General features: G+C 43.6%; 1 protein-coding gene and 1 long non-coding RNA gene across 11 annotated transcripts in view; one reads left to right on the top strand and one right to left on the bottom strand.

Annotated features, from left to right (window-relative positions):
- The window catches only part of CCDC150 (coiled-coil domain containing 150), a 46,400-nt gene extending 29,235 nt beyond the window's left edge, over positions 1-17,165 (bottom strand). For 8 of the 10 annotated variants that reach the window (XR_013814095.1, XR_013814096.1, XM_079782500.1 and 5 more), the window contains exons 1-12: positions 17,041-17,165; positions 14,404-14,567; positions 12,939-13,159; positions 12,645-12,823; positions 10,974-11,042; positions 9,353-9,469; positions 8,126-8,255; positions 6,167-6,210; positions 2,918-3,010; positions 1,842-1,966; positions 1,443-1,620; positions 857-925 (exon numbers count right to left, since the gene is read on the bottom strand). Coding sequence is in view for 8 of the 10 variants with exons in the window: in XM_079782500.1 (XP_079638626.1) it covers positions 857-925; positions 1,443-1,620; positions 1,842-1,966; positions 2,918-3,010; positions 6,167-6,210; positions 8,126-8,255; positions 9,353-9,469; positions 10,974-11,042; positions 12,645-12,823; positions 12,939-13,159; positions 14,404-14,567; positions 17,041-17,052 (1,401 nt within the window). In the remaining 2 variants the exon portion in view is untranslated. Of the gene's footprint in view, positions 1-856; positions 926-1,442; positions 1,621-1,841; positions 1,967-2,917; positions 3,011-6,166; positions 6,211-8,125; positions 8,256-8,363; positions 9,304-9,352; positions 9,470-10,973; positions 11,043-12,644; positions 12,824-12,938; positions 13,160-14,403; positions 14,568-17,040 lie in introns of those variants that run through there. The other 2 variants (XM_079782501.1, XM_079782506.1) reach the window with 2 other exon arrangements.
- A 634-nt stretch (positions 17,166-17,799) lies between these two features.
- On the top strand, positions 17,800-18,520 carry LOC307106201. Its single transcript, XR_013814094.1, has 2 exons — positions 17,800-17,955; positions 18,260-18,520. It is a non-coding gene; the product is annotated as an uncharacterized lncRNA (long non-coding RNA).
- The last annotated feature ends 4,746 nt before the right edge of the window (positions 18,521-23,266 follow it).

The following is a 23,266-nucleotide window of genomic DNA, read 5'->3' as shown; positions in this document are numbered from 1 at the left end:
ATGAGAGAGAAACATCGACCAGCTGCCTCCTGCACACCCCCTACTGGGGATGTGCCCGCAACCAAGGTACATGCCCTTGACCGGAATCGAACCTGGGGCCTTCAGTCCACAGGCTGACGCTCTATCCACTGAGCCAAACCGGTTAGAGCTAGCTTTTCTTTTGTTCCCCATTCTTAAATGAAAAATAGTAACTGTAAAACTGATCACATATCTGGTAATACAAAAGCTCTCCAGTTCAGTCAGAAGCCAAGGACAGCAGGGCCTGGGGTCTGCACTGACATCTGCTGCTGGACCTACTGGCTGGGGTAGGTGGGTTCTTGATGCTCTAGATATATTCTCTAGACAACAGTGGTGCATAACCTTAACTGTCTTCAAATTTTGAAATGCAAGCAGCAATGTTTTAAAGATTGTTTGTTGTTGTTTCTACTTTAATAAGAATTGTATTTGTTTCTCTGGCCAATTCTATCTTTTTAGAACCCAGAAAAGGGGACCTTGCAGATCAGGTGGCAGGCACTAATAGGTACTTAGGAAGCCTAAGTTAGTTTAAAAAACCAAATAGAACAAAACAAAAACAGCATCGTCAGCAATCATCCCCTGGCCTCCCACATGCCCCTTAGCTCTCTCTCGGGACAGAGGGCCGGGGCACTGTGACTCACGGGGCCACCAGATGCTCCCACGTGAGCCTGCCCCACAAGCAGCTTAGGCTGCAGGACTGGAGAGCGTGAAGCCGCAGCCAGCTCCCCGGCTTCTCTAGCCCCCACACCTTGGTATGCAACCCAATAAGCCATCTCGTCATTAAGATGAACTGATACAGAAGGCAGCGATACAGGAGAAAACGGAGTAAAATGGGGAATACCTTGTATTTAGCTAATTCCTTCTCCAAATCGCATTTTTCTTGCGCTACGTCTTGCTCGGTTTTATCCACCTGCCCCAGGGGGAAGGAAAAGAAGGGGTCAGTGGTGAAGCAGCGGCAGGCCCTACGACAGCAGACGCACCCTGCATGCAATGGATACCTACACTGCGATAGCACATCCTCTCAGAAAAGGGGCCACTCAGGGAGTCTCTGAGGCAAAGCAGACTTCACAAACAGCCCTGAAATTAGAAAGACACGTCTGCATGTCAGACTCTGCTACTTCCTTCCTCACTGGGAAGACAGGGCTGTTCCCCCTCAGCTGCATTCTTCACTCCCTCAGGGAATCCGTTCTTTAAACTCTGACCCTAATCTAACACGAGGATGTGTGTGGACTATTAGCTCACTGATGCTGCCTAAGGGGATATGCTCCTTGGCACAGACTATTGCACTTGCTCAAAGACAGAGGAGCCACCTAAAGATTTCCTAATGAGCAACTGTGACAAACTGAATCTGAGAGGTCTTTCTTGTCTCTGACACTTAAGATACAGTTTAGAACACGAGGAGCTAGCCTAAACCTGCCTCCACCCACCTCTCTCTGAAGGCTCTCCTTCTCCCCGAGCAGAGCGGTCTTCTCCTGCAGCGACGCTTCCAGCTCCCCGCGCAGTCTCGCGATAGTCGATTCCAGCAGCTCCTTCTGCACCGCGGTCCTCTTCTCAGCATCCTGGGCCTTCTGGATACACTGGTTATGCTCAAGCATTAAATGGTCTCTACAGCAAAGACCAAGGAGACAGGAAAGCGGCATGAGAGTTCTTCCGCGGAAAGGCTGAGGTTCTCATAAGCACACCTGCCGGGACAGCCGTCATCACCGTGTCCTCACAGAACTAGTTCCTGAGGGCACAGTGCCTGGCCAGCAAACGCACAATTCCATGTTTTCACATACAAATGCAAGGACAAAAGATGCATAAGAAGTTGCTCACAAGTGACTTACAGATGTGCCTGGAGTTGAGTTTTCTCATTCTTAAGATTCTGCAGCTCACTTGTGATACTGGCATGGGCTGCATCCAGCAGTAAGTGTTGTTCTTGAAAAGTCTGTGTCACCCTTTTCTGCTCTGCCTGAGTGTTAGAAAATTGAAAGCGGAGGCTCCAGAAATTCATTTCATAGGGATTCATTCATAACTGATCAAAAATACTGAATTAGCTTTAAAAGACAAATTTATATACAGGGTGTCCCCCAAAAATGTATACACACACTTTGAATAATTATAAAGGCAGTGCTTATTAAAATACATTTTCAAAATTGAGCTATCAGCTGTTAAAGTGTGCATACATTTTTTGGGACACCCTGTATTTATAAAACTCTTAAAAATTTTTTTTTTATTTTAATGCCTTTCTTTGGCCCCACTCCAACTTGACAAGTCTATAATTTTATAGTTCTATTAGCCAAAAAAAAAAAAATCAAGATTTATTATTTACCCAGCTTGCTGCAAAATTCATAAAACTCCTAAAATGAGTATAATTTTAGAACTCATAGGGCCCTCTGAGAACTTGTTTGCCTGCATATTTGGTGACTCTTTTCCATACACATACATATGTAAAAACAAAGAAAAAACAGTTAAATTTGGGAACTACTATCCCATAGAAAACGGGTACACCAACTCCAAAATCCTGCAAGCATTTATGAGGTACCTACTGTGCTACTTGCTACAGAACATGCAAAGGAAGTATTAGACACAGCCCTTGACACTCAACTGCTTGTAAGTTTATAAGAGGGAGGAAAGGTATATACTATTTAAAGAGTAAATTATAAAGCAAAGGCAAAGTGTGAACTAGTGCATGACCTAGCAGTTTATCTCATAAACTCACGTGTCACAGGAATTTGGAGAGTGAAATGAGAAATGTAGTTAATTTGATAATATTTCATAGATGAAGTAGATCTTATGAAAATTAAAATTTGGATGGTGGCAATGGTATGAAAATATGTAATCAGGATAAATCTTGGCTCTTGGTTCCTTAATTGAACAGAATTAAGTAACATCTAAAAAGTAGAGAAATGAGAAGACTTACCTGTACTTTCTCTGATGCTTCATGAAGGGATATTATTTCAGACCGCAAATATGCATTTTTCTCATGTTCCTTGTTGAGAGACATCTGCACATTCTATAGGAGAAAACATTTTCTCTCTCTTTTTTTTACATGTGTGATCTACTATTACATGCATCTCTCTCAAAATACCTGCTCTGTCCCAGACAAGAAAAAGTGAAGGACTTCATTAGCATTAAACCAGCTTTACAAGAAATGTGAAAGGGTCTTTTTTAAGTAGAAAAGGGAAGGCCATAACCAGAAATAAGAATAGATGAGAAGGAAAAAAACTTCACAGGTAAAGCTGAATATTCGATAAATTCAGCAAATCAGACGTTTAAAAAGCTACTATGAAGGTTTAAAGAAAAAAGTATCAAACTCAACTCAAACCACAATACTTAGGAGATGTACAACACAAAAATCTAAAATATGACATCAATAACATAAATCATGAAGAGGGGGAGTAAAAATGTAGTCTTTATAGAATATATAGGGTGTCCCCAAAAATATCCACACATCCTTTGAATAATTATAAAGGCAGTGTTCATTAAAATACATTTCATTTTAAAAATTGAGCTACCACATGTTACAGTGTGTATACATTTTTTGGGACACCCTGTATTTGAACTTAAAGTACCTATCAGATTAAAATGGAGTGCTATAGATAACACTGATATACATAAACCTTATGGTAACCACAAACCAAAAACCTTAAAAGATACACAACGAACAAAGAGGAAGGACCTAAACAAAACACTAAATGAAAACAGCAAATTATATGGAAGAGATCAAGAAGGGCAGAAGACAACTATAATCCTCTCTAATAAAATGGCAATATGCAAATTAACCATCACTCTGCTACATAAGCCACGCCCACCAGCCAAGCCATGCCCACCAGCCAATCAGGGCGAGTATGCAAATTAACCCCATCCAAGATGGCTACAGCCACAGAGAGCAAGGTTTCCCAGGTAACAGAGCAAGCCAAGCTTTCCGATAGCTGTTGCAGGCCTAAGCCTCCACTCAAGCTACAAAGTTTCAATTATAGAAGGTAAACAAATTCAAACAAATTGTGGCAGAATGGAGCTTGAGAGAGCAGGTCAGGGTTGCCGGCGGCAACAGGGGAAGCAAAACTTTCCGCACACCCTGGCCCGGCTCACCTGCTTAAGGCAACAAAGTTTCAATTGTAGAAGGTGAATTAACTGCCACAGAAATGGCTGCCGCCCCGGAGGGAGCAGCAGGCTTGGCTCTGCTCCAGGCTACAAAGTTTCAATTGTAGAAGGAAAATAAATTCCAGATACCAGGGCCTCCACTTAGGTTGCCAGGGGGCGTGGCTGGCCTGCAAACCACCACAGGCCCCTCGCTCAGGCCGCCCCACGCCTCAAGGGAACTCCACCCTGATCCGGGACACCCTTCAGGGCAAACCAGCTGGCCCCCACCCCTGTACCAGGCCTCTATCCTATCTAATAATCCTATCTAATAAAAGAGTAATATGCAGATTGACCATCACTCCAACACACAATATGTGGACACAAGATGGCCACTACAAGATGGCCAGCAGGAGAGGGCAGTTGGGAGGCACCCGGCCTGCAAGGGAGGGCAGTTGTGAGGGACCAGGCCTGCAAGGGAGGGCAGTTGGAGGTGATCAACCCTGCAGGAGAGGGCAGTTAGGGGTGACCAGGCTGGCAGAGGAGGGAAGTTGGGGGCAAACAGGCTTGCAGGGGAGCAGTTAAGCATCAACCAGGCTGGCAGCGGAGTGGTTAGGGGGTGATCAGGCTGGCAGGCAGAAGTGGTTAGGGGCAATCAGGAAGGCAGGCAGGCAAGCAGTTGGGAGCCAGCAGTCCTGGATTGTGAGAGGGATGTCTGACTGCCCTAAACGGGCAGTCAGACATCCCTCCAGGAGTCCTAGATTGGAGAGGGTACAGGCTCGGCTGAGGGACAACCCCCTGCCGTGCACGAATTTCGTGCACCGGGCTTCTAGTAAAACATAAAAACAATTAACAAAATGGCAATAAATACATACTTATCAATAATTACTCTAAATGTAAATGGATTAAATGCTCCAACAAAAAGATGTAGTGCATCTGAATGGACTGAAAAACATGACCCACCTATTTGCTACTTACAAGAGATGCACTTCAAATGGAAAGACACATACAGACTGCAAGTGAACAGATGGAAAGAGATACTCCATGCAAACAGAAATGAAAAGAAAGCTGCAATAGCATTAACTACATTAGACAAAATGTAATTAGACTTTAAAACAAAAAGTGTAAAACAAGTGAAAGAAGGACATCCATTTTATAAAGTCAATCCAAAAAGGGGTTACAATGATTGTAAATATCTATGCGTGTACAATAACACCTAAATACATAAAGTAGTTATTAGTGGATGTAAAGGGCGAAATCCACAGTAAAACAATAATAGTAGAGAATTTTAATATCCAACTCACATTAATGGATAGATCCAGACCAGAAAATTAATAAGGAAATAATGACCTTAAATATTACATTAGTAGAAATCAACTTAACAGACACTTATAGAACATTTCATCTGAAAACTGCAGAATACACATTTTTTTTCAAGAGTACATAGAACATTTTCCAGGATAGATCATTATTAGGCCACAAAAATAGTCTCAATACATCCAAAAAAACTGAAGTCATTTCAAGTATGTTCTATGACCACAGTGGCATAAAACTAGAATCAACTTCAGGAAGAAAACTGAAAAACACACACACTATTATGTGGAAACTAAACAAACATGCTACTAACCAACCAACAGATCAAAGAGGAAATCAAACAAGAGATAAAAACAACCTATCTTGAAACAAATGAAAATGAAAACACAACTTTTCAAAATTTATAGGATGTGGCAAAAGCAGTTCTAAGACAGAAGTTCATAACTCTACAGGCCTACCTCAAGAAACAAGAAAATCCCAAACAGAAAATACAATTCTACACCTAAAGGAACTAGAAAAAGAACAAACAAGCCCACAGTGAACAGAAGGAAGGAAATAGTTAAGATTAGAGCAGAAATATATGAAATAGAAATTTTAAAAACCAGAAAAGATCAATAAAAATAAGATCTGGTTGACAATCGTTCTGAATATGCAACTCACACAGTTTAAAATGAAGATTTTAGAAGAATCAGGACTATAAACCAATACGAGTGGGGAACTATTACTTAGTGAAGAGAGGAAAGACCCCTCTGCCCTCTCCAGCCTCAAAACTTACCTTATTTTCTTCAACCAGCTTGGCAATGAGGTCGTCTCTAGAAACTAAAGATAAAAGGTCCACGTAACTACGATGATAATGACGTAGTACAACTACACCGAAACCACACAGTATGTTTCCTCTTAGAATAAGCTTTGATTTTCTTTCTTTTTGTTTGTGTTTCATGGAAATAAGGAGGATGCAAGTATTTCTAACACATTTTTATAGAAACTAAGTCAGGGAATTATTAAGAAACTGGTCCAGAGTCACGTGCTAAGGGAAATGAGGTCACATTTCACCCCATGCATAGGTGATGATGAATCTGAGAGATTTTAAGCCAGGGGGCACACAATCAAAACCTTTTTCTTAAAGAGATCACGCTAACAGAGGCTTAGTAGAGACAGGGAGGTCAGTTTAGTAGCCGTGGTAGTAACCGAAGTGTAAGATGAGAGCTGGCTCTAAGGTAATGGCAGTGGGGTGCGGAGGGCAAGCAGACTCGTGAAATAACAAGCAAGGGTAACTGTCAGGTCGTGGTGGGGGACAAGTGGGACAAAGGCAGATGAATCCACGAAAATATCTAGCGTTCAGACGGGGCAGCAGGGAAGACGGGCAAAGGGCAGGTTTGGGACAGAATGAGCAAGGACTGTAATACTTGAAGTCTTCGTCATGCGTTCTGAGGCAGCTGAAAGGCACCATGTATAGATGTTTAGTTGGCAGTAACATTTCATCTGGAGCTCAGTAGGATTTTGTGTGGGGAAAAAAGACTTTCAACTACAGAGAATATGTAGGGTGAAAATAAAATCAAAGACTGGAATGGGGGAACAGGTTTAGTCCCAACTATCCTCTTTACTGTGGGTCCTTGGATAGAGATCTTCTTATTTCTTTAAATGGCTTCTATTCTCTTATCTTTCTCACAAGGCTGCTGGAAGGCTCAAATGAGATAATGTGGTAGCACCATAAAATGTAACATATTTTTGTCGCCATGCAATCATAGGAAGACAGGAAATTATCTTGGGGCATCATCAGTGAGAATGTCACTGAATAATTCACTACTCAACAACTATAAGGAAAAAGAGTACTTCCTGCTAAAAGCAGTAAGTCAGAACCCTCAATGGATTGCCCTTTGCTCTGTTTTCCTAATTTTCATTTCCCTTTTGGTATTCCCTGCCCCTACCACAGCCAGCCAGCAGAGAAGGCACACTGGCAAGAACACTGGGCCTGGAGTCAACAGATCCAGGTGCAGGCCTCATTTCACCATTTATTCCTTCTGTAGTCTTGGAAGCATGAATAAGTGTGCATGTTACATGAGGTCATTACTGTGAAAGTTCTGTGTAAACCATGTGTACTCGTATGTGAGGCACAGCCCTGTAACTCTGTGATCTTAAGAGCCAAGAGGATCTGAAAACGACTTTACAACTCCGTATTACACACAGCAGCATGGTAAGGGCTGGTGGGCTGAGGAAGCAGGACTCTGAGCGACCTGGATCAACTCTAGACTCTTCCATTTCTTAGCTCTGACACCTCTAAGGATGCCGTTTACGCATCTGTACAATGAGAAGATTAATCGAAGCTCTAAGGCACCTTACATCCATTTCTATAAATAGAGGCTAAACAAAATAAATTGGTAACTTGAAGAACGGTGAGTCTGACATGATAAATGATTAGAATCAGTAGGTCAGCAAGGATTAATGGCCTTATTTCCTTATTAACATTCCATTATCCACTATTCAATCTAAATTCTAGAAACCAAATGTTCCCAAGTCCACAAATGCTTAAATAAACCTGAAAAAATATCTAAATAAAAATAGTTTACAATTAAGAGGGTCACCAACATTCTTTCTCAGTGCCACAGATAGATATTCAGGCCCATGGGAAATACTAATGCCACTGGCCACTTCAAGAATTTGGGATCTTAAAGAATTTTTGCATAAAATCTCAAAAAACTAACCACAGTGTAATTTCTGGCACCTATTCCCATACTTAGGTCAGACTTGAGCTGTATGACAGCAGCCTCCAACTCTTCTTTCTTCTGTTGCTCCTGTGTCAGTAGTTCTTGGGTGTTCTGTATAGAACTGCGCAGGGACAGGCAGTTTTGCTGCAAAATTTGTACCTGAAATTGTACAAGAAAAACTCCTTCTCTGTAAGGTAAAGATTTCTAATAAACTGCCTTATAGCACATGTGGGAGACATCGCGAGAAGAGAAGGGGAGTTCACCTACACGTTACAGTTGACCTCTCCAGAGGCGGGTCCTGCAGCCGAGCCGGCCCGTGGAGCTTCCTGTGCACACCACACGGCAGGCACAGCCACAGTGACTGTCGAGCTCTTGAAATGTGGCCAGAGTGAGTGAGGAACTGAATTTTTAATTTTTAAAATTTTTAACTACTTTAAATTTAAATAGCCACATGTGACTAGTGGCTACCATCCTGGCAGTGCAAGTCATAGCAATAAAGGACCACTTACAAATTTCTTAGGAATCCTCTTTGTAATTCTATTGTGAAGGACAGCCACTAAAATAATGGATGATATAATAACTAAGTTATTAATTGTTAATTAAATAATGATTAAGTTAAAATAAAATTTGGTTAAAGGTTATATATTCCAATTATAGGTATTCACTGTGCCACCCGGCCAGGGCATGAGTCTGCATTTTTACTAATTGCCTTGGGTGCTTAGAATTGAAAATATTCTGAATTGCAGATAGGTACTCCAAATAACAACTATGATAAAGGCAAACACAGTATATTAAAATAAATAATTAGAATTGAAAACAGACCTGTAAACACATCCCTGATTATTTTACTTATTGGTATTTTTTGCTTTAAGTATTAGCTCAGTTTCATCTTTATTTCCTATCCACATCACATACATATAGCATGAGGCCAGGGTAATGCCTTCTAAGATCAAACCCTGGAAGAGAGATTGCATGATGTGGTGGGAAGGATCCTGTCCCAGGAGCTAAGCATTCACCTCTCGAAGCCTGAGGCAAATTAATCTCTCTGGTCCTAAGCTCTCTCGTTCATCAACTGAGTGTCAGACTGAATGATAGCAGATCCTTTCGTATTTTGCACTAAAATATTTAAAATAGTACTAACATAAAGAACAGTTAATAATTTAATAAACCTAAAGGAAATTATCAGAACTATAGGCTCATAGGTAAAATGGTCAGCTTTTCTCTTTCCTAAAGACAAGGAGAGAGAAGATGTCTACCTGCTTGCGTTCCACCTCCACTGCTGTCCCCATCTCTTGTATTTTGAGCAGCATGGCCGATCCAGAGTTCTCAAGAGAATTCCTCAGGCACTTTTCCTGAGACAGCTGTCTCCGCAGCTACAGAGCAACAGTGCAGTTAGGCAAGACCCCGGGACATCGGAGCAGCATAACAAAGGTCAGAGTCACCTGGAAAGTTTGCCTGACATGCCATCTCACCCCCAAACATTCTTCACTAGCTATGACTACTCAGAAACAGGCTTCTGTTTTCCTCTACTGCGTAACCTTCTAAGAAATAGAGTCAAATTTGTTGCTCTTGTCCTATAGTGTAAGTCTGTTTCCCAAATTTCAGGTCAAGACTCATTAAGAAGTTGCAAGCAGCACTTGGAAAAGGACAAACAAAGAATACAAAGCAAGTATGAGCACACAGCCAAGAATAAGAAACGGTAAGTACCGCTTCATAAATGTCTGTGTACGTGCACAGGTGCGCAGTGTTACAGTGTAAATAGATACCTTAGAATGGGCTGTTGTGAAAAGTTTGAAAAACACTAATATCATACTTTAGGATATGTATTTTCTGTATTTCTTTCTGGCTACATATTTTTATTTTTTTAAAATATATTTTATTGATTTTTTACAGAGAGGAAGGGAGAGGGATAGAGAGTTAGAAACATAGATCAGCTGCCTCCTGCACACCCCCTACTGGGGATGTGCCTGCAACCAAGGTACATGCCCTTGACCGGAAACGAACCTGGGACCTTTCAGTCCGCAGGCTGATGCTCTATCCACTGAGCCAAACAGGTTTCAGCCTGCCTATATATTTTTAAATCTTATTTCCCTATATTTTGATTTCCTCATCTATATATTTTTATCCCGTAGCATTATAAACATACTTCTGAGATCTTATTTCATTCCGTTTTGAAATTTATAGGTCTAAACAAATACTGAAGTAACTTAAATAGCAGACAATACTGACACTCAAGAATTGGGGTCCACTACCTTATTCTCTCAATAAATGACAGTAAAATGAATCAGAGATAAAAGAGTCTCTTCTATCATGAGGTAAGAAGATTCTTTCCAGCTTAAAATGGGAATTGCAAAATGCCATTCATTTTATGAAGTCATATTAATATTGAGGTTTTTAGGCCACTGTGTATACTGAGTAATTCTTCTATTTTTAGCTGCAAATTTTCAGACCAATAACTTTTAGCAGCCACCTACTTCCCAATCTCCAATCTGTTAGCTCCTAAAACTTGGGCTGAAATGGAGGTTTCACAGTAAAATGAGATGTGCAGGCTGACTAAAAGCTTTTCATTTTAAACACATCTGCAGTTTGAAAGGACTTTGTATGATGGTGCTCACTTACTGTAGGAACGGGCAACCGCATGGATTCTGCGGTAACCGTATCCCTCTGGGCTCTGGTTTTATGGCTGCATTGAGGCAAAAGGAGTCTTATGCCAAGAGGCAGGCACTTTCACTTAAATTTCACGTGACGTATTTTTTAACTCTTCCTATTACACAGTCACATATATCCTTCTTCAAAGGTTTCTGTTCATTCTACTTTCTTGACTTTTCTTATGCAATTCCAATGCCCCCTGCGCCCTCCAGCATCTTTTTATCTTACCTCCTGAACTTTAAGGTTCATTTTACGCTTTGTGGTCTTCAGCTCCTCTTCCATAATGGCTGCATTCTTCTAAAAGTAGACGGAGAAAAGGTTCTAAGTGATCTGCAATGGCAGGAGCCACTATCTAGACTTCTTTCTGGCAACCTATAAATGCTATTCTGATACAGTTATAAATGCTTCTTACTGTGAGTCTGAAGCCATTATGATATTTTAAGTTATTTTATTACTTTGGTTCATAAGTTCTATAATTTTTCCTTCTAGATCATAAAAAGGGATTAGTCACACTCACTTCCTATGTCTGATTTAATAATTAGAGGAGAACCTGGGAACAGAATTTTTTCTTACAGGGCATATTCCTACTTTTTAAGTACCATATTCCTGCTAGGCTCAAAGATGACCCATGCTTAGGAGTTCAGGATGAAAACACGAGCTTTCAATGGATTCTCTTCTATATTATTACTGATGGCACCACATATGTGCACCCTCAGAAGTCGTCTTGGTCTTCTTTCCTACCTTTAGGCCCCACCCAGCACCATAATCTAGCACATCTATCTTCACAGAACATCCCTTCTCAAATGCCACGACCCTAACTCAGAACTAGTAAGGCTCACGCCTCCAATAATGCAATGCATTCCTAAGTCTTTCCTGGCCTCCAATCTCTTCTCCTGACTTCCCCTGTAATCAATGCCCCACACTTCTGCCAGATTAGTTTTCCTTACGTCACTGCCTTATCCAAGACTTTAATCACCCCCTCCAATCAAACCCGACTATTCACTCTTGATTTTGAGACCCTCTATAACAGCGGTCGCCGACCGGTGGTCCATGGATCACTGGTGGTCCGTGAGGTCCGAAAGGTTGGCGACCGCTGCTCTATAACGTGACCCTTAGCTAATTTCCAACTTATTTCCCACAGACAAATGTTCACTCCTGTCATGCTGGTTTATGCATTTCCCCCTAACTGCACCCAGTGGAAAGATGTAGGTTCAAACCTGGGTTATGGGAAGAATGATCTTGAAGAAGTGCCTTCTCTCTGGCCCCCGTAACTCTTACCATTAAAATGGGGACAATAATATCCTACATCCACAGGTTTTGCGAAGATTAAACAAAATAACCTGTTGAACATCTATTACACTGCCTGGCCTGTGGTGGGAAAACAAAACTGTCAGTTTATTTTCCTTGTCTTTATTCTTTGCTGCTTCTGTGTGTGCGACTTGAAACGCCCTCCCCTCACTAGTCTTCTAAAAGCTCAGCTCCTCTTTCTTAAAGCCTACCCTGATCTATTCTAGAGAGGGTAAGACAGGGTATGCACTCTCTCAAACCCATCAAACACAAAACTCTTCAATACTCACTTACTGTCCTATACTTGTCCATTAACGTTTTCTATGCCTTTATTTTGTCTCTATTTCATTTTTCAAGCTATGCCTTCGCACATAAGCCCTTAAAGAGCACAGACTACCTCATATTCCGGACCATCAGCCATATGTACTGGGGCTCTATAAATACTCATTTACTGATAGCACACCTTGTTTAAGTTATCCATGTGGATACATTTTAAATGTCAAGAATCCTCACATCAACATCACCTATTTTTAAACATCAGTCTGACGGGTCTATTGCCTCCTCCAGCCAACTCCTACCGCGAGTGTGTATTTCAGAGCTCTCCACCCAAACCTTTGTCTCCGAGGCCATCTCCAGAGTGGCCGTCAGCCGCTGCACTTCGTCCTGGGCCTTGTCTTCTTCCTCTTTCACGTCTCTTAGTTGCTGGCGCAAATTCAGCACTTCAAGATGCAACAGCTTCAGGTCCTGGGAATGTTCCTCCTGGATTGTGTTCAGTCGGTCCTTCAGGAAAGCTACCAGACAGCACGGGAGGGTCAGAGGGCAGCGGAAAGCTCAGGGATGAAAAGAATCGTCAACTCCTCAAGCACCCACCCAGCACCACACTTTCAGTGGCTCTGTCCTCTCTACCTGCTTTCTCTGGGTTCATGTCCCTCTCCGTCTGCAGACAAAAGATGTTCATCTTCAGGGACTGGATGAGGCTTTCCAGGTGGCACATTCGGTTTACCAGAAACTCACAGTTCTTCCATAAAATATCCGTCTTTCCTGAACAAGCTACTTCACTCTGGACAGCACTAGTGATGTTCTGGTTCTCAGGTGCTTCTAAACACTTCGGGGTTTCAAGCTGATTTCTGGACAAAGACCCCAATACAACAAAATTATGCAATGCAACGGGTACTACAGGGATCACAACCAGGGAGTCAATGCACTATTTCTACTAAGAACAAAAACTACACCTAGTTAACAAGCAACTGTTATTCCCTCCAAGTTTAAATGCAGAGAGCACTATTAAGTAAAAACTACCGATGGGCAAAGGTCACTGACGTTTTAATGGCTGCTTATTTCAATATGAACTTTTCATAAACTTTTTGAATGTAAAAAGCAGTGATACACAAAACATGGTAAAGTCTAATTCTGTAATAGTGAACTAAGAATTAAAGTTAGCGTGGAAACAATATACTTACGTTTTTAAAAAAATATTTCAACAAGGTTTAGAATAAACGTTCCTTTTCTGTTTCTACATACTCAACATATATAAACATTTAATCTTTAACTACTGAAGAGTTCTTTATTCTGTGGGTGCTATAATACCAACTAGACTAACTTAGGTCTTTATGAGAGGCACGCAGGAAATACAGAATCACACCTCAGAGATATTGCAGGTTTGGTTCCAGATCACAACAATAAAGCAAGTACTACAATAAAGTGAGCTGTAATCCTTCTGCTGGTGGAGGGACTTGCCTTCAATTTGAAAAAAAAAAATGCAATATCTAGGAAGTGCAATAAAATAAAGTGCAATAAAACAAGGTATGCCTGTGTGTACTTTCAAATAAATCATACCAGTAAATTTGATATTGGCTGTTTTTGCACCTAGATTTCTCAGGCCATTGATAATCCAACATTTAATGGTAATACCTTCTTTAGCAGCACACGGGGAGAAAAAAACACACAATTATTTTGAGTACCCTCATTCTAAATTATAAATTTTTAAGACTTAAAACCTCTCTTTTAATTTACAATAAATCTGGGAAAAGAAAATGACCATATTAATGGCATGAATCAAGTTTAGATGTCCACCTAACCTAATAAAGCCAATTTTTTATTTACAAAATAAGAACCAAACTTTTTTCTAATTACACAAAAAATTACGTTTTTTTTAAATCAAGTGTCGACAGTAAACAGGATATCAAATATCTGTCTAGGGGAATCATGGTAGAAGCTCTCTCACAGGATGCAACTGGAAGCTATTATTTCTCAATTCTTCTGTAAATACCTATTTCATCTGCCAACGAGTGCCCCCTGTGCCTCCTTATTAATAACCGGTGAAGTGAAGTTCTCCAACCTGCAGGAATCAAGTTCATGTCTCACTTGTTACCTTTGTGCACCAAAGTCCAACATTATTAGGTCATCCCTCAGAGAACTGGTCTGCTCCTCAACGATCCTCATCCTCTGCTTCAGGACTGTGAATGTTTCAGAAGCTGTCGCATTGATATGGGTTGGAGAGACAACTGGTCTGGTTATTGTAGCTTCTATATGCACCTGAGATGAAAGCCACAATGTCAGTGCCGTAGATTCTACTATGTTTCCACGTAGCCGCCGCCCCTTCCTGTGGTGGCACTGCACACCCGTCCTGTTGAGCTCAGAGGTGGTCATGTGTCCTGTTTTGGCCAATTGAATGTGGGTGGAGCTTAACCCTTTGCACTCGCTTGCTTTTTTCTCGATTCCTTTATTCTACTTGGGATTTAATGCTAACCGTGTCGAGTCACACTCAACATCTGAGTGCAAAAGGTTAAAGAGCTTACTTGTCCTTCACCATCTCCCCCCTCCCCTCCCCTTGCATGAGATGGGCAACATCCCAGACAGAGCCTGCTCCGCCTGCCAGATCCCACAGGGAAGAGGACAGGAAGCACAACCTTGACCTCCAGTGTGACTGAGCAATAAGCTTATGTTGTTTTACTAGAGGCTCAGTGCACAAATTTGTGCACCAGTGGGGTCCTTTGGCCTGGCCGGCGATCGGGGCCGATTGGGGCCGTCTCACCTAGTCCGGAGGAAGGGAATGCAGGAGGTTGACTGTGGGAATACACTGACCACCAGGGGGCAGCTCCTGCATTAAGCATCTGCCCCCTGGTGGTCAGTGCGCATCATAGCGACTGGTTGACCATTCTGTCGATTAGGCTTCCTAGCTAATAAAAGAGTAATATGCAAATTGACTATCACTCCAACACACAAGATGGCCACCACAAGATGGCTAGCAGGGGAGGGCAGTTGGAAGGGATCAGGCCAGCAGGGGCGGGCAGTTGGGAGTGATCAGGCCAGCAGGGGAGGGCAGTTGGGAGGGACCAGGCCTGCAAGGGAGGGCAGTTGGGGGCAATCGAGCCTGCAGGGGAGGGCAGTTAGGGGTGACCAGGCCGGCAGAGGAGGGAAGTTGGGGGCGACTGGGCCTGCAAGGAAGGGGCAGTTGGGGGGGACCCAGGCCTGCAGGGGAGAGCAGTTGGCTGGGGGCGGGGGGGAAGGGGCCAGGTGTGCAGGGGAGGGCAGTTAGGGGTGACCAGGCTGGCAGAGGAGGGAAGTTGGGGGTGACCGGGCCTCCAGGGAAGGGCAGTGGGGGGGGGGGGGGGGGGGGAACCCAGGCCTGCAGGGGAGAGCAGTTGGGAGCGACCAGACCTGCAGGGGAGGGCAGTTAGGGGTGACCAGGCCTGCAGGGGAGGGCAGTTAGGGGCAAACAGGCTGGCAGGGGAGTGGTTAGGGGGTGATCAGGCTGGCAGGCAGAAGCGGTTAGGGGCAATCAGGAAGGCAGGCAGTCGAGCAGTTGGGAGCCAGCAGTCCTGGATTGTGAGAGGGATGTCCGTTTAGGCCCGATGATTGGGCCTAAACCGGCAGTCGGACATCCCTCGAGGGGTCCCAGATTGGAGAGGGTGCAGGCTGAGCTGAGGGACACACACACCCCTGCACGGCATTTCGTGCACCGGGCCTCTAGTTTATATATAGATAAAAGATAGATAAGCCACTGAGGCTGCTCAGTAGTTTGTTACCGCATCACAGTCTAGTCCAGTGATGGCGAATCTATGACACACGTGTCAGCACTGACACGCGTAGCCATTTCTGATGACACGCGGTCGCTGAGGCGGCCGCATGCCGAGGATGAAACATTTGCTGCTCCTGAGGATGAAACATTTGCGAAATAATGTTTTTTCCTCAAAGTGACACACTACCCGAGTTATGCTCAGTTTTTTGGCGAAGTGTGACACACCAAGCTCAAAAGGTTGCCCATCACTGGTCTAGCCTGTCCTCTCTGCCGCTTTCAGACACACATTAGGGCCTATGATTTGGCTGTCAGAGTTATCACCTCTTTCGTTACCAGACATTTCCACTTAACATGGATAACAGAGCACGGAAAGGATTCCAGGACCGAGGTTGACAAACTAGGGGCATGAGGAGTGTGTGGGAGTTCAAGCCGAACCAACAGGAGCTTTTCCAAAACGGGGTCAGATTCCTGAACCTTTTCCGTCTTCGGAGCCTGGCGCAGTGCCTGGGGCACTGGGTGGGGGTGGGGGCGGGGGCAAACCCACGGGTGCAGGTCCAGGGGAGACAGCTGGGAAGACAGGTCAATGCCCAGCACCTGCATGCCAACGAGCAGGCCGGGCGCCTAACAGGTGACCCAAACCAAGCTTCCTCAGCACCGCCATGGCTCTCCCAGGAGCCCGCAGCCTCCAACCCAATATAAGGCCGGGACTGAGGCTTGGCCGGGCCTCCCTGGGTGCCGTCTCCCCTCCCTCAGCTACAGCCGGGGCCATGCAAATCCTTCGCTTCCGAACGGCCTCGCCGGCTTCCGGAGCCAAGGCGCCCCGAAGCCGCGTCCTGAGGTCCGGAGACGAGACCAGCCTCGGCCCGGCCCGGCCCGCGAGGGGAGGACAGCGGGGCGGGCGGTGGCGGCCTCGGCGAGCCGCAGACGCTCTCCCTCGGGCCCCGCCCCCGCGCTCCCGGCTCACCCGCCAGGGCCCCCCGGCCTCACCCCACTGTCCATCGGTCCGCCTGTGGCTCCGTCCCGCAGCAGGAGGGCCGGCTCCCATAGAACTAGGTCCGTGTTTCAAACCAACCCGCTCCCCGGCGCGATCTGTCCCGTAGGCAGGCGCGCCCGCGGCAGGGCATGCCGGGAACTGCAGTTTTCCCGGCCCAGGAGGGCCCTCCGCCCGGGGCGGGATCCAGACCGGCATCCGGCGGCGCGCCCGGGACGCGCCGCCCCGCGACCCGGATGACGACAGGGCCGCATTGTGTCCGCACGCGGGGCACGCCGGGACATGTAGTTTCCTCCCACTCGCCTCCCGGCGTCTCCGGGTCCGTCTCCTTCGGCTGTTAGCGGTCTGGCCCCCGGGAACGTGCGGCGTTCGGGGAATTCGGCAAACACAAACCCTGCAGCAGGTGAGAGTCCAACATCAGAAAGTGCTTTTCGTGTGGGGAGGACGGAGGTGTCAAGTCACTTCTGAACAGAAAATAACACGTATAGTTTCTGAGCATAAAAATGGGTAAAAATACAGAGTTCACACATTCTTCTCGTTAAAGAAAAAAAACCAGGCTCCTGTCCATCCTCGCCTGTGATGGCCTGACGGGGAGCAAAGCCTATGGAATCTGCTGTCTTGTGTCTCTTCCGTGTAGTCCATGTCTTGCCTTGTGAGTGAATGGATATTTCTGAATCTGTAATAAGGCGCTAAGACACGAAAAAAGTATTGAGAATAAAGCTGCATCCGTTTCTTGGTTCTGCTGTCAGATTGGGGATTCACAGTTAACCCGAAGCTTTCTACGGTGAAAAAAAACAACACGGCTTGGCGTTTAATTAGCCGCACAGAACACCTGTTACCACCGCCAGGCGGGTCCTCAGGGGCGCCCCCGAGCTTGACTTCACCCTCAAATGAATGCAGGCAGATCCCAGGTGCGTCCTCACTGGCTTAGCAAGGGCCTCGCTGAACGGGTCTGGGTACTCCCTGTCCTCTGCTAGCTGCGCCTCAGCGGGAGGGGGAGAAGGCCCATCAAACCACAGCTGTGAGACCGTCCGCCCCATGTGAGCCCACCTGGTGGGAGAGAGGTGAGACCGCAGACGTGGTACAGAGGAAGGGACCAAATCAAGCTCTCAGTATGGAAAGTGGGGGGCGTGGTTGTAGGGCGCCAATGCGAAGGAGCAATGATTCTCTCCGTGTGTCCATTTTCTCTTGCGATGACCTCTGATTTATCTGCAGAGATGAGGCCTGTCATCCAAACACTTCAAGGTCATGGGAGCTGTCACCTTCTCCTGGAATCTCCATATTGAGCAGCAGTCGGGGAGCCATATTGATTAAATAGAGTGTCTTTCTTTTTCTCTACCATCCATATAAGAACTTAACTCAAGCACTTACAGCGTTAGAGAAAAGAATATTGTCTTCCATAAACCAATTCATCGGCTAGAGAGGGCCAGTCTGGATACCCAAGAATTCGTTATATTAAACGTTTGTTTTATTGTTTTAAGTGCCTGATTTTTCCTGGTTTCCCTCTTGATTTTCAATTGATAAACATTTTTATATTGTTGACCCCATTCAAATAACAGGATCTTTTCACCTGGATTCCATGTGGCTCACATGCTTTCTCAGTATGATACCATACAGCCCTCCAGCTGGTTTTCCAAGCACCCTTCCCAGTGAGGCCTTTATATAACTACTGAAATGATCTTTAAAAGGTAAATCTGATTCTCAGTCCCTTGCTTAAAGAAACATTTAAAGGGCCCTCCTTTGAACTAAGTAGTTTTCCATCGACCAGGATGAAGCCCAAACTGCTCGTGGCTTCAGCCTAATTCACCAGCCTCCTCTGCACCTGGTCCCCCAGGGGAACCTGGAATTCAAGCCTCCTGGTGGGCCTTTGTGCTTGCAGACTCTGTGCCCGCTGCCGGGCTTGCCCGCCTTTTGTCAGTCTGGTGAACTCAACAGAAATGGTACCTCTCTGTGAGGCCATTCTGTTCCCTCCCAAAGTACTTACTTATTGCACTGCCTTATAATTGTCAGTGTGTCTTATCTCCCCTTAATTAGACGGTAGGCTATCTGAGGACAGGAGTTTTGTTATTTTTATTTTGATCTTTTTATTGTCAACGCCCAATACAACGTCTGGCACACAGTAGGTGCTTGGTAAGTCCTGGTTACACGAGCGAATTGGCGAATACGTTTTGAACACTTCTACGGAAGAAGCTGTGTCCCATTCCCTTCACTATGTACATATTCAGCCTGTAGGCCGGAAAAGGCATCTGCTTTCTTGGCAATGATCTGACATTGCAGATACACCAGTGACGGCAGAGTTACCCACAACCATCTCCCCTCGGAGTTGAAAAAGTACTCCGTGGATAAAGAAGCGCAGACACACAAAATTTAGTTTCCGTATCTTGTGGGGACAATGAGACATGAGAATGGCAAATTCACTAACCGGTTTCTCACCTTATGTGGACAGTCCAGACCTTTGTTAAGTATTATTAGGTCTGGGTGTGAAGATTAGAATTTGGAGGAGTCTCTTAGTTTTTAATAAGCTGGTGAATCGGCCCAGGGCTGCGAAGATACATCTGTTAGTTGAATTGGTCGTTAGTAACAATCCTATATACTAAAGAGCTAATATGCTAATTAGACCAGACGGCAGAACGACCTTCTGGAACGACCAGTGGGCAGGGCTGTGGAGCAGCAAGGCCGAGACGCAGCCCAGGCCACAAGGGCTGAGCCCCGTGCACGAATTTCATGCATTGGGCCTCTAGTGCTTCTCATAAGATCTCTGGCAGTAGGTACACCAATAACTTTCAACTTTGTGAAAGAAGATTCTACTGACCAAACAAGAATAAGGTCAAAGTTCTGGTGATGTTGCTGCAGCTTCATTTTGCATTCCCTAAGATTATTCTTTTGGTCTTAATAGGATACTACATGATCAGGAAGAAACATGAGTGTTCGTTTTAAATTGCCTCACACAGTTCAGCTCTCTGATATTTCTGATTGAGTAGTAATAACAGTGTATGTCATCTTTTGAATCTGTGTGATCTATTGCCTCACTTGATCCCAGCTGTAACCTGAAGATGTAGTACTTATATTTCCATTTTACCATTGAGACCACTGAGATTTGGAGAAGTTAAGTAATTTGCCTAGAGCGGTACAGCCAGTAAGTGACAGAATTGTTATTTGGACTTGAGTCTCTATCTCTTCAATGAAACCAAAAGCTAGTTCTTCGAATAACACTGATAAACTGTTGAGCAGGCTGGCCAAGAAAAAAAGCGAGAAGACAAAAATTACAGAGATTAAAAGGATAATGAGGAAAGACTACAAACAACTCTATGTACATAGATTGCCAACTTAGATAAAATCATTACGAGACACTAATTAAACTCACTAAAAAAATAATAACCGAGTAGTCCTATATGTATTTTCTGTTTTCAAATTTATTGATTCCCCCCCCCCTTCTTATGTTTATTATTTAAACCAGAGCACTTTTGAGAGTAAAAGGGTGCCAAGGCAAAAGCACAAACTGGAAATGTTGCAGGAACTCAAGGGTATATGGTCATCATACCTACAGGATATGTGGAATGGGAAAAATCATGTCTGTCTCTTAAAACCACATAAAGAAACATGCACATAATACATATCTTAAAGAACGTTAAGTTAAATGTAAGTGATGTATTCAGATAAGTATTCCTGAATTAATAATATTTCTCCTTGTTATAATAATAAAGTGTGAACCCAGCCCTTCAAAACACAAGGCTCTGAGATAAGCTACAGGTGAACCGTACAACAAGAATGTATCTCCAAAATGTAGGAAATTTCAGGTGGGTGAAAGAAGTGGAAATTAAAATAACATTTCACCCAGACATTGAATGCTAAACAATTTATAAATCTTATTTCTCAGGATCTGTTCCTTTATTGCTATAGTCCTATGATTTCTTTATAGATATTTCTTAATTATATTTGGACACAGATGGTACCTTGTTACAATTTTGGTAGACCCCTACAAAATATAAATATATTTATATATATATATATATATTCCACTAAAAACATTCAAATTGAGGTTAAGGGATCACTTGGATATCTTGGTGAAACAATTATTAGATGGAAAAAGGCTGAATCTTCATAAAACATTATTTGATAAGATTATATTACCAAGTAGAATCGTTTCTCTTCTGGCCGTCAACAAATAGAAAAATCCATATGCATGTTGCTTTCTTCATTGTTTCCCCATAACAATCAATACAGAAGACCCACAAAGTAATACATCCATTCGCACATATTGACAATAAAAATCAAGCTTCTACATTAGCTCTAAAGCACATATTGTCTCCTGAAACCTTTGACAGCTTGGCTGGTTTCATTTTTTATCCTCGTATACTCTCTTCCTGGAAAGCATCCTGGCTTCTTAAAATAGGTATTCATGGAAAACATTCTCTCGAGCTATAGTGTTACCAAAAGTCAGTTTCTTTACTTGCATAAACTGAACAGCTTAATAAAGTAAAACAAAACAAAACAAAAAAAACCCCTGCTGTTTCATCCTATATAATGAAAGGCTAGTATGCAAATTGTCCCCTCGGGAGTTCGACCAACTGGGAGTTCAACCACTCGCTATGATGTGCGCTGACCACCAGGGTTATAAATAAGGGAAGAACATGAATGTTACCAGTACATTTAATAGGTTACCATAATATATCTGGTTTAGTTCTTTAGATTTTGTAGTCAGAATTCAGAAGAATATTGTATATTGTGTCAGTTAAGGAATTGTATAAATTAGATAGCAATGTTAGTTTTAGTAGTGTTATAGCAAATGAACAAAAGATTTGAAAAAGAAAGGGTATTGGGGTGATTTCTAAGAAGTAAGAGATTTGTTTTGGGATAAAGAAAATGTTCTAAAAGTGATTGTGGTGATGGATGCACATATACTCTGCATATGCGAAATAAAATAGAATTACACACGTTCAATGTGTGAATTATATGGCATTTATTTAGCCATGTCTTTTCCTTCCTTCCTTCCTTCCTTCCTTCCTTCCTTCCTTCCTTCCTTCCTTCCTTCTTTCCTTCCTTCCCTCCCTCCTTCCCTCCCTCCCTTCCTTTCTTCCTTCCTTGTTAATCTTATATGAGGATATTCTTTCCATTGCTTTTCAGAGAGAGTGGAAAGGAGGGAGGGGGAGAGAGACAGAGGAGAGAGAGAGAAACATCTATGTGAGAGAGAAACTTCGATTGGTTGCCTTCCACACCTGCCCTGACAGGGGCCCAGGGATCAAACCTGTAACCCAGGCACATGCCCTTGACTGGAATTGAACCCATGACCCTTAGGTGTGTGGGCTGATGCCCTAACCGCTGAGCCACAATGGCCAGAGCGCCACCTCTTGGTCTTTAACACTGCCCATACCTCTGTAAAGTTCCTTCATTCCCTTGCTCTCATTACCCTTTTGAGTGTGTCATCAGCTTCTTGCTGGGATCCTAACCATATTAGGATTGAACCATCGTGTATCTTGCATCTGGATATATACACATAGAGAAAAATGTTACCAAACCCCAGAAATAATAATAAAAAAAAAGGACAGAAATGATATGCACTAACTTCAGGTAGTGGTTATTTTTATGGAAGGAAAAGAAGGAAGAAAGTGAGAATTGGGGTTTATTTAGCTATATCTAAACTGTCATAATTCTAAAAAATAGTATCGAACAAACAAAAACTAAAATAAATATGGCAAATAATTAATACTTTTTAAAAATCAGTCATGGACACATGCATGTTTCTTTTCTGTCTTTTGGAAAAATTAAGAGATGAAATGAAATTTACCTTATTTCAGATTGGCGCCTGTTTGTAAAAGAACCTACTCCGTGTGATAGGTTGGGGGTACCTGTGAACGGAGACTTGGTGTACATAGACCAAGGAAAGGGAAAACAAAGCCTGAACATTTAGGAAGCCCTTACTTATTTAAAAAAGTTAGCTGAGTCTATACACATAGCAGCAAAGATGAGCTCCTATTGTTCCAGGGAGATGGTGTATGACACCCCTCATCTTACTTAGAGTTCTCATGGACACAGTGTCTCTGGGACATAGAGTCTCTTGCATAATGTATTTGCAAATACACGTGGAGTAGATTTAACCTTGAGGCTACCACCCCAGAAGAAGTGTCTACCAGCCCTGGCTGCTTCCGGTGCAGAGAGGAAAAGAATCCATGAACAATCATGTCAGCAGCAAGGAAGCCTGGGAGGCTGGCCAGGACCGGCCAT

This window comes from Cnephaeus nilssonii, assembly GCF_951640355.1.
Source record: "Cnephaeus nilssonii genome assembly, chromosome: 10".
Taxonomy (NCBI): Eukaryota; Metazoa; Chordata; class Mammalia; order Chiroptera; family Vespertilionidae; genus Cnephaeus; species Cnephaeus nilssonii.
The sequence above is the reverse complement of the archived record's forward strand: the minus strand, read 5'-3'. Positions and strand labels throughout refer to the sequence as shown.